The sequence below is a fragment of the Platalea leucorodia genome, assembly GCF_965183815.1.
Source record: "Platalea leucorodia genome assembly, chromosome: 7".
Taxonomy (NCBI): domain Eukaryota; kingdom Metazoa; phylum Chordata; class Aves; order Pelecaniformes; family Threskiornithidae; genus Platalea; species Platalea leucorodia.
The window spans coordinates 60,823,755-60,839,088 of NC_138829.1; the positions used below are offsets into that span (position 1 = coordinate 60,823,755).

At 38.0% G+C, this 15,334-nt stretch overlaps 1 protein-coding gene across 3 annotated transcripts in view; it reads right to left on the reverse strand.

The window, feature by feature from the left end:
- Positions 1-15,334, reverse strand: part of DENND5A (DENN domain containing 5A) — a 71,484-nt gene that overhangs the window by 47,784 nt on the left and 8,366 nt on the right. For all 3 annotated transcript variants that reach the window (XM_082317588.1, XM_082317587.1, XM_082317586.1), the window contains exons 2-4: positions 3,143-3,214; positions 2,439-2,548; positions 1,073-1,733 (exon numbers count right to left, since the gene is read on the reverse strand). In XM_082317588.1, the coding sequence (XP_082173714.1) occupies positions 1,073-1,733; positions 2,439-2,548; positions 3,143-3,214 (843 nt within the window). The remainder of the gene's footprint in view (positions 1-1,072; positions 1,734-2,438; positions 2,549-3,142; positions 3,215-15,334) is intronic.

Consider the following 15,334-nt stretch of genomic DNA (forward strand, 5'->3'; position numbering starts at 1 on the left):
TATGCACACATCTCAACACACAAACATCTGTATTTCATGCTTGGAGGATGTTGCTAATAACTGCAGGTTATATTTTATAAATAGTTATCATTTGTATTCTACATATTTCAGTGACAGCTCAACGCAAGAAAATATCGAAAACAGATTTCAGTTACACTGTGGTCTATCTCTAGATTTGTCTTGGGGTCTTCTAGGCTTCTTTACCATTACTATAAAACAGTGTTCAAAATGCAGTCTGCCTACTTTAAACCACACCATTATGGATGGGTGGGTCTGGACTAACATTACTCAGCTCGGGACAAAAAAAAAAAAAAAAAGGAGAAAAATTATCTTTAGGCATAACTCCACATGCTCTGCGTTAGAGTAACAGGATGCAGAGTAAGAAGCCCAGTACTCACAAATTTCAACACCAAAAATGGCTATCACTACCACAGATGCTATTTCAGCTTAGTTGCTGCCTATCCTCTTCAAAGCAAGCTTTATCTACGTGACTTCAGCAATAACTGTTTCAAGGCCTTAACAGAGATCTGGGATTTAAATTCAGTCAAATAAAACTTTTTTCAGGTAATTTTATTTCAAAATAACAACTGACATGTGACTTTGGGTACTCAAAGAGAAAATTATATTTGAATCATTAATTATTCTTCAGGACCATATATAATTAACTATGTATCTTCTCAAAATGCATCGATAATTTGCAGAGATAGAAGGGAATTCAGCTAAGCAGCTGGAGAGGAACATGGGAGAAGGCGTACTACTCTATCCAACAGCACAACATTTCCAGAGACAACAATAAAGGGGACAGTCAGTCCATGAATACAGGAGATTATGTGAAAGCCCAAAGTTTTAAGTTCAGGTGTCTAAAAACAGGAGCCAATGCAATGCTGTCTTTGCAACTCCAGTTCTTTTCTTTACATTAAAAGCTGCACATAGATCAGCCTGACTGCATTAGCATGCTAATGCCACTTTAATGCAGCTATTCTGTTGTTTGTATGTTTTTTAAAATTCAAGAAATGAAAAGACCTTGTGCCAGTACAACTAAAAGATAAGAAAACAAAACCCAAGTACTCACGCTGTGAATAAAGCAGTATCTGAAATTCCAAGAGGGCACAGGTAAAGAGTTGAACCACATTTTCTACTCCAAGCAATTCAAAAACTTCTTTAACCGGAAAATCAAATAATGGTAGTTCATTGGTGCTTGGCCTCTGGCAGATAATTGGTCCATAAACACCTGAAAATTTTAACGACCTTCCTGCTGGAGGAAGAGGAACCTCATAAAGAATATTGTAGATGTAGCTTTCTAAAGGTAGAGGTGGCGGCTGAGGTGAAGTCACTGCTTGATGAAGTTGTTCTAGTACTTTCTTACAAGCTTTCATGAAAGACATTGGAGTAATCAGACAAATGCACTTTGAGACATAGAGTGTGTCTCTGCTGATGTCATACGAGTTAAAACGCTGTAGCTTTGAAACAGAAGTGCCATTGCAGTCTCCAGTGCTGCTGCAGCTATCTTTGTCATTTGTGGGTGGAGTATGAAGAATGTCATATTCAGCATTGTGCATATGATACAATGTCTGCATCGCACTGCAGATCTGTTTGCTAGTAACTTCTTCAAAAAACGTGAGGGAAAATCCAAATGTCCGTGAGCCATCTTCACGAGTAATAATAAAAGAGTGGAACTGAGGTTCTCTGGAATCTGCTTGTGTCTTGAAAGCAAGCCCTTTAGGCATACACAGCTATAAAAAAGTGAGGAGGGGAGATAATATCAATTAAAACACACTTTTCTCTCCCCCTGACTCCAGAAGCATTGGTGAAAATAGGATTTAGAATCCACAGACTGCCATCACATTTCACTTTAAATTCTATTAAGTGGTACATCTCTGTACAATACAGTAACATGCATCTAAATCAGAAAACCTAAAGGAACATATTAAAAAGGGCTGCATGCAGCTTCTGCTGAAACTCATAACCATTTTATTAGCTACCACAATGGGAATAAAATAACAGAATTCAACCTCAGATAAAGGAAAGTATTTTGGTCACTAAGACCAGAAACCTGACAGAGAAAAGTACTATATTTTATCTAAATTAAGAAACCACACCACATGCCATTAAACAGAAAAACCATGCACAAAGAAGATTCATTAATTGCAGACTAATTTATTTCTCTATCAATTTTCTAGAATGTAACAAAGAAGTTATAAAAGAACAAAAAACTCTCCTAGGGACTTACCACTTCTAAGTTTTAACTTAATTTCTTTTAAAAAATGTCCTAATTAAATGAAAAGGCATTTTGAGCCTGCACCATTTAGAGAAATTAATTATTATTTCCAATCTATAATAGACTTTGCAATTTTTTGTCAAAGAAAACACAGATGAATGCCTTCAATTGTTAAGGTAGGTTTTTGTCTTAAAAACAAAAGCCATTAAGTGATACTGACCATTCCCACTGCATCCTGGTCAAAAGGGTTCCATTCAACATTCTCAGGATAGCGAGCAAGAACTTTGGATTTAAATGTGCGTCTTAATGGAGTCTGTTCAAAGTTTTCCCCTGCAAGTGAAAGAAAAATATAGAAGTAAATATTTAATTCTCTTTTTAAGGTGAAACAAGGCCAAAAAGCAGGACATCAGCAGGTAGACGCAAGGATAAGTGAATTAAGCACACACTCCTTTTAAGAGAAACAGAAAGTGCAAGACAGTTAGTTAGCATATAATCAGACTGCAGATATTAGCAAGGATTAGCATTGTAACATTCCTATGTCATTAAGTATCTGTGCTTTTCCTTAAGCGTGACTATCTTGAGATTGTGGTCATGACAGCAATTCTCTAAGCTACTCTTCAGATATTTCAGGTTCTTGTTGAAGCATAGCTAAAGCTTCCGTTTCAGTGGAATTTTGTTACTGAAGAAAAGCACAAATAGACAAGATGCAAAGATGATGCAAGGTTAAGATAGACATACAAGTGGCATCACTTAATTTCTTCTTCAAGACTTAGGAAAAAAGGGTATCCACCATCTATTACAAGAAGTTAGCTGCGAAGAGAGTCTAGAAGGTTAAAAGATCAAGAACCACATAAATGCCCATGAAGATAGGGTATCAGATGAACAAAAAATTGTGCTTTTTTTTCCCCACACTTTTTCCTTTACCTTCTGTTGCACTTGAAATGAAACGGCTGGCACCATCTCGGGTTTTAGAGGCCTGTATATACTGGCATAAAGCTATATAACAAATAAAAACAACACTGTATTATAAATTTCATACTGTCGACTGTAATTACGTAGCTAACACATACCAGTAAAAAACATACAAGTATTCTATACAGAATTAGCATGCATGATAGTCTGCTCTCCTAATATGCTTTTTATACATACACCACTTCATACAAATTTCTCATTTCAGGTACATATTTCTTGAAGGAGATGATCAGTATGTAACAGAAGCTCATAGTTCCTGTGTACACAACCAGAATACTGATGCAGCAATAGGAATCAGTTGCTTGTTAAACGAAAGTTTTACATGTTAAACTATAAAATACTCCCAAAGAGCAGGCGATGAAACTAACCCGAAGCACAAGACCATTTCAAGCCCTTTAGAACTACATGAATTTAAGTGGCATGGTCCAGCTTTTCACAGATACTGTCCATACACTAGACTGGCTGATACAGTCTTGTTTATAAGCTCTTAAATTTCCTCTAGAGCAATGATTGTTCACTGCGATAGCACAGAACTTCCTGCAGTAAATCTTCTGAATGTGTGTAGTTGCTTTAAAAAAAAAAAGCGCCCAACCGCATATCTTAAAATAAGCTTAGCTATCTTACTAGAATGCAATTAGCTAAATGAGCATGCAGCTGTTGACAGCTGCACTAACAATCAGGCACAATTGCATGAAATCATAGGTTTTAAAATAAATTGAACTATTTCAGCAACACCTGCAAAAGAGAAAACACACTTCGACTCCTCGCTTGTTTTCTTACATGCAGCAATTACATGGCAATAGAAATTGATTTCAGAATTGGTTGGGTTTGTTCTGTACTTTTACAGTAATATTTAAAGTTCAATTTCTAATCCAACTTAGAATCTTTATTTCATACAACATTTACTTCCACAAAGTAGCCATATACAGAGATAGTTATAACACCACCTATAGACAATAAAGAACCTAACAAGCACACTACACCAAACAAAACTTCATTTCCATTGAATGCTTAAGAAGTCCTTTCACAGTTAAGAGGTCATATAACTCTGGATTTTGTTTAAACTAAGTCTTAAATATTACCTCAAACAGGGAACTTATCCTGAATCAGGACCTAGGACAGGTCTGATAATACACAAAATATTCACATCTATTTTGCTGATCCTCTGGGTTTTAGCACTGAAATTAAAGGAAGGATTGTTTTTCTTGTTTGTCTGAAAAATCAACAGCTCAGCTGATTTTCATACAAAACCACTCAACTACATTATTTATTACTTTGTTCAAAATATCATTATTCAGAGAGAAAAAAATGTATATTTGGGAAAATCTGAAACGTGTATACAGAGGGAGATAGTTAGGAAAAAACAGACCACCACTGAAATATAACCATCTTGGGAAAGAGCAGAGTCAATGACAGAAAACATAACAGCATTTCTACAAGAGCTAAAAACAACCTTAAAAGATGAAAATAAGCATTTAAAGAAACCTCCAGTCTCCCAGAAGGAGAAAGAAAAATGGACATAATGCCACATCTCTATTTACTGACACCAACACACTCAAGTAAAGAGAGTCCTCTGTAAAAGAGGTTTTAAAAATAAGTCAGGAGATTTATCACACCTACTATTTTCTATATTTACATCTGTGCAGATGATGTAATGTCAACTTTTAGATAATTGAGGAAAAATTTCAGACATTTACTAAGCTGGTTTGTTCCTGTTTGTTTTTTTTTTTTTCTTCCACATACATATAAGGGAGAAAATAATCTGATGGCCACATTTTCTCCTGAACTTGGAAACCACACACCACAATCACTGGGTTCACCTATGTACAAAGTCATGCATATTCTGGAAATAAAAAGAAAATTTGTGACTTGAAGACCTTTTCATTAAGACGATTAGTATTGCAAAACACATGATGCTGCTTTTCCCTTCTGATTAAAAAAAAAAAAAAACAACCGAAACAACCCACCGAATGGATGCTTATATGTTTTAAGAAGCCTCGCCCCATCTCCTCCCAAGAGACATTCTCTCCAACACACACTTAAATTTTTTAGACCTGAAGTCTGTCTATAATTTAATTAAAGTATGAAAGTACTGAAATTGATTTCTGGAAACCCACCGAGTCCTGATCCAGACAGAAACATAAGGCAACACTTACATCCCTTCCTGTAATTCATCAAACAATTCAGCTGTTGCACAGACACTGCTCTTGCCAAAGTGCCTCCACATTACACTTCTTTCCTAGAGCCACCCTGCTCTGATACCATATTTGTCATGCCAACCTCCGCACAAGTGTGATGCTCGTTTTCTCTTTCACGACAGCAGGGTCTTCCATCTTTAGCTATCTCTTTTTGTAAGAGCCTTCATGCTTGCAATACAACAAACCACTGGACCTTCAGATTGAGCAATGCTGACTTCCAAAGACAGGGCAGGGAATCTCAAGTGACAGCTCACCACCAACATCTGGAAAGTTCAGCCCAGGAACAGAAAGGTGATCTGTGCAACTCCAGGACGCTGGCCACCTTGTTCTCTTGCCATTACAACTAATGAGAACCTGAGCACCAGCAAGTCCATTGCCTAGGCTTCCCCCTTCACTTCTCCCACTAAGCAGCTAGTGCTTGTCACTAGATAGCCATCAACAGACAGGAGGGGGGAAAAAAAAAAAAATCCACAAACAATATTTGCTTATATCCAGAGTCAAAAAGCAATTAACTCTACATTTCTAAATTTATGATCAGTTAGAAGCCTCAAACGCAAACACCCTGCTCCAGCAAAATACCAATTGCAGCACATCTCCAGAAGGCAAAAATAACTCATGGTTTCAAGATCTGTCTCTGTGTGAATTAGACATCTGACTAATTCAGTACTAACTGAAATGGTTTTGATAAGAACACTGAAGACAAGAGCAGGTTTAACAAATGCAGGAGACAAACCCATCAGCAAAAATGGACAAAGTTTTATTCTAGAACTGAGAAAATGAAGACGTTAAGAGAAGATAAACTGATAAAAATATGACGTATCCCACAAGTTTCAGAGTGAGTACAAGTTCCCACATTTAACGACTATCAAAGGACTGCTACCATCAGATCATGCTTTTCATAAGGTTCCTCTCCTCTAGCAGAAGTGATGGCTAGAGCGTACTTTCCTTATTGATCCGAGTTACAATAAAGAGGTCTTCAAACATGATTTATCTGTAAATAATTTCTTTCTTTTGTGCAAGTTCCATGTAAAATGGATTTTTTTTTTAAATGGAAAACAGCATTGCCTGCTGAAGACTAAGGAGGCCTCTCAAACACGTTTGATGATCCTCACATATACATTATCACTCATCATTTTGTCAAAGCATAGGAAAAGCTCTCGAAAATGAAGATGCAAACCACCCCACAGACTAAATCCAAATTACTCGCAAGTTTGTAAAGCAGAAACAGTAATCAAATAGCTACAACTATAAGATTATTTGTCAGGAATTGTCATACAACATATAAAATCCAGAAACATACAAAATTCCAAGGAAAAAAAAACAGGAATACTTCAGGAAGTTTCAGGCCAACATGCTTCTCAACATCAAATCTTCAAAACAGTAAGACCTCCATTGTATTTTGTAATGTAAATGATACCATAAAAGCATAGAGAAACATCATTTCACTAGGCACTGTACAAATCCACAAACACCAGTTTAGAACGAGACCTGGTGCTGCACTCAGCAGAGCAATGGCAGTGAAACAGAGAATCTCAGAATTTCTTTGTCGTTGGAAAAAACACTATCTGTGGCATCCCACCCAAAATAGGATCAGTGAAACGATTTGGAATAAAATAAATAAATAGAGAATGTAGAAGAGGTTAACGTAGATTAATGTTTCACTAATCCAGTTTAGCCCATGTCCACACAAACAGCTTAATTAGCTTATAGGGATCCCCCAAAACAGAAGAGAAGCAAAGAGTAAACCACAGACACAGAGGTTCTTAAACTGGTGCGCTGAAGAAAACATGGGACTATAGTAGAGTTTTAATAATCTACATGCGTAACTGAATAACTCCTGAAGCCGCTCCTCCTCCTGAGGCACAGCTTGCCACCTCCTGGCTCCTGCCATGCCAGGTAATAGATTTTTCAACACCAGCAACCACCACCCGGCTTCGGTAATGCCCTTATCCTTCCTCTCCCTTCTTTCACACTTCATCAACCCTCTAAGACTCCATCACAAGGTGGATTGCTACAGCAATCAGTGACCTGAAAAGATTTTATCCATCTGAACTGTGGCAAAAACAAGGTATTCCCACTGTTCTACTGAGTATGTAGGCTGTCAGCCTCATTACAGTCCTGTATTGCTCTCTCCTTATTTGTTACCATGTAATTTAAAAAGACATGCCTAAAAGACTTAAGTTCTTAGAGTAAGCTTGCTTATCAAAAGGCAAGTCACCAGCTAGGCATAACCTTTGAAGCAGTCTCCTTGGCTGAGGGATGTCCAGGACATTGAATGCAGAGCTCAGCTCACAGCAGTCTCACTGGAGTGAGGTACACTCGGTACCAATTGGATTAAATCTCACATAAGAGGCAGGTAATTCTCCATCCTCTCCCTCTCACATCTCTTCAGTAAACTGAACTTGACGGACTGTATTGCACGCATAAAGGAAACTACAAACCTGCTCAAGATGACCAAAGGTCGAAACACATTACATTTAGTTGGAACATGTAGTTAAAACCAGCCCCTTTTCACAGCTGCGTTGAAGCTCACACCACTCCTCTAACAGCCATCTAATACAATTTACAGTGTAAGGAACCATAAGGCCTGACGGACTTCCAGTTCTAATATTATTTATACCACCTTAAATGATGCTGGCCTACGTGTCTGTAATTTGGACTTCCTAATTAAAGCACATTAGAACAGCTAATACATACACTCTAAGTATCCTACATTTGAACTAACCAGTACACCTATTACATTGAGTGATATCTTACCAAGGCACCTAATACTGAACATTAGCCTTATCACAATGTAGATTTGTCATGTATGCAGGAAACTTCTCTGGCTTTCATTTTTATGCTCCTCCCTGCTCTTACCTGTATTACTTTTCTTGCTGCTCAACCTGTGAGCAGAAGACAGCTGTGTCTGTGTCTTCAGCTGATAAGAATTAGGACTTACAAACTCAGAGATACTACATGGAGTTTCCAACCTGTGCAGGACAGCATTGCTTTGGAAGTATCTGCATGAAACTACCCATATCAATGGATACAACTTTTCTAGAAGACTATACAGAGAAAAAAAAAGTTACAGAAGCTAGAATGAACTAAAATATTCTCCAATTCAGTAACCCGCAAAACACTATCCACCAAGCTTTCCTCAGCTTTGAGGGGCAATAAAAAGTGTGAATTCTGAAGGTCTAATTTTAGCTCTTTCCTGATTTACGCAGAGAAAAATCTGATTCACTGCCTTCCGTATTCCTCTTCAGGAAAAGGGGGGAGGTGAAGGGGTGTGTCTTCCCAACACAGTAATAAGAAAAATGGCTAGGTTGTACAACTTGCAGTTTCAATTACTTACGATGACCCCCCTAATATATAAACAATTACAGTAAATCCACTTTTCAGTTGAAACTTGTAAGTGAGAGAGATGAAATTTTGAATTCTCAACAAAAGAGGAAGGCAAGATCTTTTTAAAGGGCTGGAAATTCAGATTTAAACCCTGCCACCACAGACACATACCTCTCACTCCAGTCCCTTCCCTTTTTTGACAATGCCATTTGCAAAGTTCTGTTTACAACCTGAACTACAGGGGAGTGCAATTTATGGTTGCTGTCACTACTATTACGTGCATGTAATCATGCTAACTAGTAACATATTTGCTGTCTAACCTTCATGTGTTGTCATGAAATAAGTTAGACCTGTACTGAAACCTCTTAACACGTACACTGTAAATTCAAGCTATGCCTGCCAATCATATATGTCCTCTCAGGTAGCTTATAGCAACAGAAGCAACAGAAGCAACACTTCCAGATGGATTGCTTGCAAATTTATAATGCAAATTCTCAAGAAAACTTTTACATGATTCTAACAATTCAATTTTCCCTGCTGAGTAGTTTGTTTCTTTACAAGTATGGCTCTAGCCCTAGATTTTTCTTTTTCCTCTTCAATACATCAATCATTCTTCTTTGTAACCCACACCCTGCCATGAAAACTTTCCATTCATGTAATAAAGCTCTATCTAGTACAGAACAGTACCGTGTGGCTTAAGTTGTCCTTAATTACAAAGGGCAAACTTGATCAAAAAAATACCAGGGATGCTTTGCGAACAAAACTTTTTAAAATTTAATCACAGCCTTTTGTATATGCTGTCAATTCACTATTTGGTTTTAGTTTTTAGAAAGTGACTGCAGTGCTGCAACTCTAAAAATTATGCAAGACTAAGAACTGTACAGGAACTTCTTCCTGCATACTAGCTAGAAAAAACTCTGAGCAGCTATTTCAGAGGTAGAGTCTAGCTCAACTTTCTATGCCAATAAGGAGCAAGTCAGAAGAAGCTACCCTAGTTACCAGAAAAAGTGCCCAATAAAAGAACTGAATGGTCACGCAACACTGATTTTAAAGAATCATTAGTACTGCCACCTTCATTTGTTCATCGAGTCCGCTGATCTGCTCAAAATAATTACAAAACAAATATGTCCAGAAAGCTCTACTGATTCTGATTAAGTGGTTTGTTGCTTTCACCTGGCCAAGAAGCTCCTTTCTTCAAATTCTTGTGATACAGCCTGTTATTCATTAAATTCATTCAGTCTTGGTGTACATTTATTGTATACAGGACATCTTCAAATAAAAATATTAGATAGCATGCAATCAAAACATTAACTTTGTATTTTCCACATAAGGACACTTTTACAGGAATCTTTTCACATAGAGAGGCTGTATGTGCAATTCCTGCCGCCATTAAAATGGATGTCTTAATGAAGTAAATATAAAACAGCTTCAACATGAAACAGACATATTGCTGTAATTAAACAAATGAATAAGAACAATGAGAGTTTGTACCAGCAACAGGAACTATGAGCCATATACTTAGGGCAGCTTTCCTGTACTATGCAGCACACTTGAGAACCTGAACTTGGGATTCAGAATACCCTATAGAATCCTATAACCATGCCCTTTACCTCTGCACTTTCCACACAACAGTTCAAAGAAGCTTGCAATGGTGGGAGTCATCCCAACTTGTGCAGGGTAGGGGCTTGAGACTGAGCTGACCATGACAGCCAGGGAGTAGAGGTTTTCCCAAGTGTGGGTTGCAAGTCAGAAGTCAGTCAACAAGGGGATTTGAACAGTGCATGAATTATAAACACTATCCAGAGAACAGCCTAGTTCTATCCTGCTTTCAATTAATAATAAAAAAAATAATAAAAAAAAAAAAGCACAAAGCCATACTTAGGTGAAAATGGACATCATAGGACATTTTGAGAACAATCTTTCTCATTCTAGGGATTTGGGTGAAAACAGAGTTAACTGCAATAACATGCCTGTCAAAGGGCACAACACAGGGAAAAAAAGTCTGAATTGTTTCCAAAGATACAAGAATGGCAGCAGTCCACAACACATTTAGAATTAAGTTAATCTAAGACCAGCAGCTAATGTCATAAATAGCAGCAGGACTCCCGGTTCAGCCAGCGATCATTCTCAGTACACACAATAAGGCTATAGATATTAAGGTAAATAATTATGTTTACTGAACATAAATCTACTCCAGCTCTAAAATTCATGGTCCAAGTATAAATAAAAATAGTTGGCTGGCAAGATGGTGTACATACTTCTGGAATCCACACTGTAGAAAGGATGAAAGTATGGAGCAAATGAGAGCAATTTGGGGGAAGGGGGGCACTGGGAGGAAGAGGTGGTATGTACACCGAGAGATTTGAGAAATTCCTGATTACCCAGACTGACAGATGACCAATAGTTGACCTGGTTACATTGTAAAAGCAAATACAGGTGCTTAAGATGCATGTAGGCATGGAAAGACAGTCAAGCCAAGAACCAATCAAAGGCAAAAGAATTCTGTTAAAAATAAGACTTGCCGTATTTCCACTTGCCAATGGAAATGGTCAAATATTCTATTTCCAAGTCTTAAGAACAAAACTGGGATAATCAAACAAGTAACTAAATTATACGGCCTGTACCATACTACATGTGAAATGAGACGGCAATCTGTTGACTTATCCTAGCCCTTAAAAAAACAGACAAAAAAAAAAAAGGTAAAAACCCCAGATCTGGACAGCAATACCATTCTGATTTTTCAGAAACCCATATTCTAATATTAAAGAAAAGTCATTTCAATACATAGCTAGAGAGCTATTAATATACTAATAAATAGCCAAAGCTTATTTTAAAAAACAAAACAAAACAGTAAGTTTCTCCAATTCCTTCTTTAACAAATATTAAACCATACATAACTGGGGGGGGGGGGGGGGGGGGAAACACACCACAAAAAAAAACTTTACAATGTAGGACATAAACATCCCAAGTTTGGCAGACTAAGGTAAGCAATTCATTAAACAAGAATTCTTGGAATAAAAACCATGAATCAAGAAAAGCTGCAGCTGCCAAATCTGTAAGCAAACGGCCACTCCCTCAATGGACAAATGCCTTCAGATTATGACTTGCTTCCTTCCTTCCAGTTCCTCCTCCTTAAGCAGAACTGCACGTATTTCTCATTAAAGAGGACCCCTTCCCCAGCAAACCTCTTCCTCGGATATACACAAAAAAAGAATTCTTCCCTTTTATCCTGAAACACATAAACCCTCTGTCCTGCACTTCTATCTCCCCTCCCCCTGTTGGCAAGACCATCAGGCATAGCGCAAGCTGAAGTGGTCGTTATACCAGTAAATTTGTTACTGGAATCGGGACTTTAACAGTTTTTAAAGTGGATCAGGTTATCCATATGAGAAAATCTTCAGGATGATATTCATTTTATTGCAGCACTGCTGTTTAACTCACTGGAATCAGGGGTTTCATTCACTGTCTTTAATGGATCAGGGGCTTCAACAACTGTCTCTAGCAGCTGTCATTCTATCGGATTTGTAACAGATCTACAACCTATGATTTTCACATCTGGGACTTCCTCTAAAAACTTCCCTACGCAAGCTACTGTTCTACTTTCCCTGACAAAAGAGCTCAAAGGCAAAGGAATTCCACTGTATGCCTTTCTAAAACAAAGGTGCAAATATGTGTTATGGACGCACTGCCCTCTACTTAGGTATCTGTCTTAGGTGCAACTGAAACACGTGTTGGGTGAGGTGCCATCTTTCATCTGTGAAAATTAACGGGCTTTCTTTAGAGGAAGTAGAGAGAAGAGGAAGGAAATAACCAGTGATGAAAGGCTCTAATTTTTTTGTGGCCTGTTTGTCATCTAGGGAACCCACACTTTCTTATAACAATCCCTTATCCCAGTCCCATAAGAACACATTCCTTTCAGCATACAACATACATTTTAACATTCAACGGACAATACCATTCTTCCTACTGCAGTCACTAAAAAAAAATGAGAAGGACAAAGAGACAAGTTAACCCTAATCTGTCGACTGTAAAAAAAATCCCCTGTTATTTTCCCATTTTCTTTTGCATTCCAGAATTCAAGAACTGTAATGTTTCTAGAATTGTATCATGAAGAACCTCACTGTGAACTGAAATAAAAACCAAGAGTTCATTTCACTAACTGGATATTTAGTGTAAACTCCACTGGATACAAATAATCTCTTGACCATCCATTGCTTTGATCGCATAAATTCTTCCAAGCCCTCTACAGCAAATGAAAATTTAGGAATTAATAGATACCCATTCATCAGTTAAGATTCAGCATTCATCTAGTGGATAACAAAACATATTGCCACACACACTCTGGAATAGTTTCAAATGCTGCAACAATGAATTTAAAGCACCACAGAAAAACAGCTGAGGACATCTGCATTCTGTGATTATAAGGTCAGGAAACCAAAAGCTTTTGTTTTTATTTTTCTGGTACCGTTTCAAGGAAGGCGGGAAGAGGTGGGGCAGGGAAGTGGCAGAAGAAACCATCAAGAATCTAAGGCAGAATCTAATTTTAAAAATCAAACAAGAAAACCCCCCCAAAAATCCTCAGCTTGCATCTTTAAAAGCATCCTAAATTTTTTTTTTTTTTACTACTTTGCATGTAACACAGGAAAGCAGATGGACACAATGTATTTTAATCAAGACTGCCTGGCAGAAATTTTCAAGGAAATGTTCTTAAAAACATAATTGTTTTACCAAACGACTTTTCTGCTTTAGCCACAGCAAAAAGACTTACAGAAAGATATTTAGGTCTGTTTCCAACTAAACAACAGAAGCAGCACTCAAAATTACAATGACAGGCGTGCTCTCAGCCACGGGGGCTGGGGGAGAGCACCATTTCCATTACACAATGGATCTGAAATACACGCAACAGAAGACACTAAGAAAGGAAAAGGGTGACTTCAGAATAGAACACAATTCTTTTACGTGTACTAGAAATATGAAACAGAAGTGGAGACAAGCATATTTTAAGTATATTTAATATAGAAATCAGCTGTTCTCCTCGTGCCCATCTAAGACTGGCAGACCCAGTCAGACTGCTTCAGGAAAGCCTGAGCAAACAGAAGCACAGACCATCTCAGGCAATCCTCCTGAACACTCTGGATCTCCTTTTACAGTGACATGTCCCATCCAGTTAAATGTCTCTACTTTTTGCACTCCCATTGCCCTCCAACTCCAGTTTTGAGGACTGATGGAAACACGTCTGTGTAAAAGCACAAGGACCAAATGTTATCTGTCCAGTCCTTTAACCAAGTATTTGTATTCTTCTGGGATACCACTGAGGTTTTGCATTGAAGAGGAAAGCCATATCTTAAGATACACACGAAGCCTTTCAAGCAGGTTCCAGTGACATACAGAGATCAGCAAAATACAAAAAGTTCAGCTATACAACCATCTCAGTATATGAGTCCTGTCCAATATGTTTCACTTTGTTATCTAACCTTTGAAAAGAGTGTTTTGCAGTAACCTGCCTTAATAAGGACTGCCCCCCCACTGAAAAAAAATGCCCTGTAAGAAAGTCATCAAGTTGCTTGATGTTTTGGGGATTTTTTTTGGTTTTGTTTTTTTTTTTTTTTCTATTTTTAAATTATAAGTGATTTCTAATACCAGAAAATTCATCAGATGTGCTGACAGTTTGGTCAACGAACATGAAAAACTCTGAAGTTTGTCTTAGCTCTGACTATATCCTTCCTCATCATCTCACCAACCACTTCTCTCGAGCCTTCTTCCTTTTACATGTACCATATCAATTTTACCTTTCTTCTTCACATGGCATGATTCATGTCCAGTAAAAAAAAAAGTTTTCAATATGAAAATCTGATTAGAACAGGAAGAACAAAGTCCAGTACTTTTATTGAGTCCTGAAAACACAAGTCACAGGTCCAAGTTAACCACTTATAACTGCGTATCACCCCTTTGCTCGAAGTCATATACAAAGATGACAGCTCACGGTTCCACAGAACCAAGATTGAGTTAAATCCCTTCCCTGCTCGAGCTTGAGGAAAACAAAACATTATGTTATATCTAGTTTTAACTGTGGAAGACTTTATAGGAAGGAAAAGGAAAAAAAGACCTGCAAATAAAAAAAAACAAATACCCCACACATATATGCCTCACAAGTACTTCCCAGAGCACACTTTGTCACGCATGCATAAGAGACTCAGGACTATTCATGGAATGATTTATCAAAGAACCATCAATCCACCTCATTCAGTAGATACGTCCAGATTCCTTCATTTTCCAAGCCGATATTAGGCCCTGTTTACAAGACCTCACCTGTGAAATGGCAGCCATTCTCAAGGCTACTAACACGTGCAAGGGCAGACCTCTGCATAGGCAAAGGTTAGTTCATGGATCCTGGGCACGCTTCCTGGGGAGACGTGAACACTGGGACATCTATCCAATGCTCACTGCCTGCCACGACCTTGCAGCATTAAAGCAACCTCAGAGAGCACAAGTAACTTGCGCCCTCTGGATCACAAACCCCTTCGAGGCCAGGTCAGTGTTCTGCAGATCATTCACACAGATTTCAGTCTAAAGAACTTTTTGAATATGGCCCCCAATGGAGCTGTGCTTCAGGGCACCT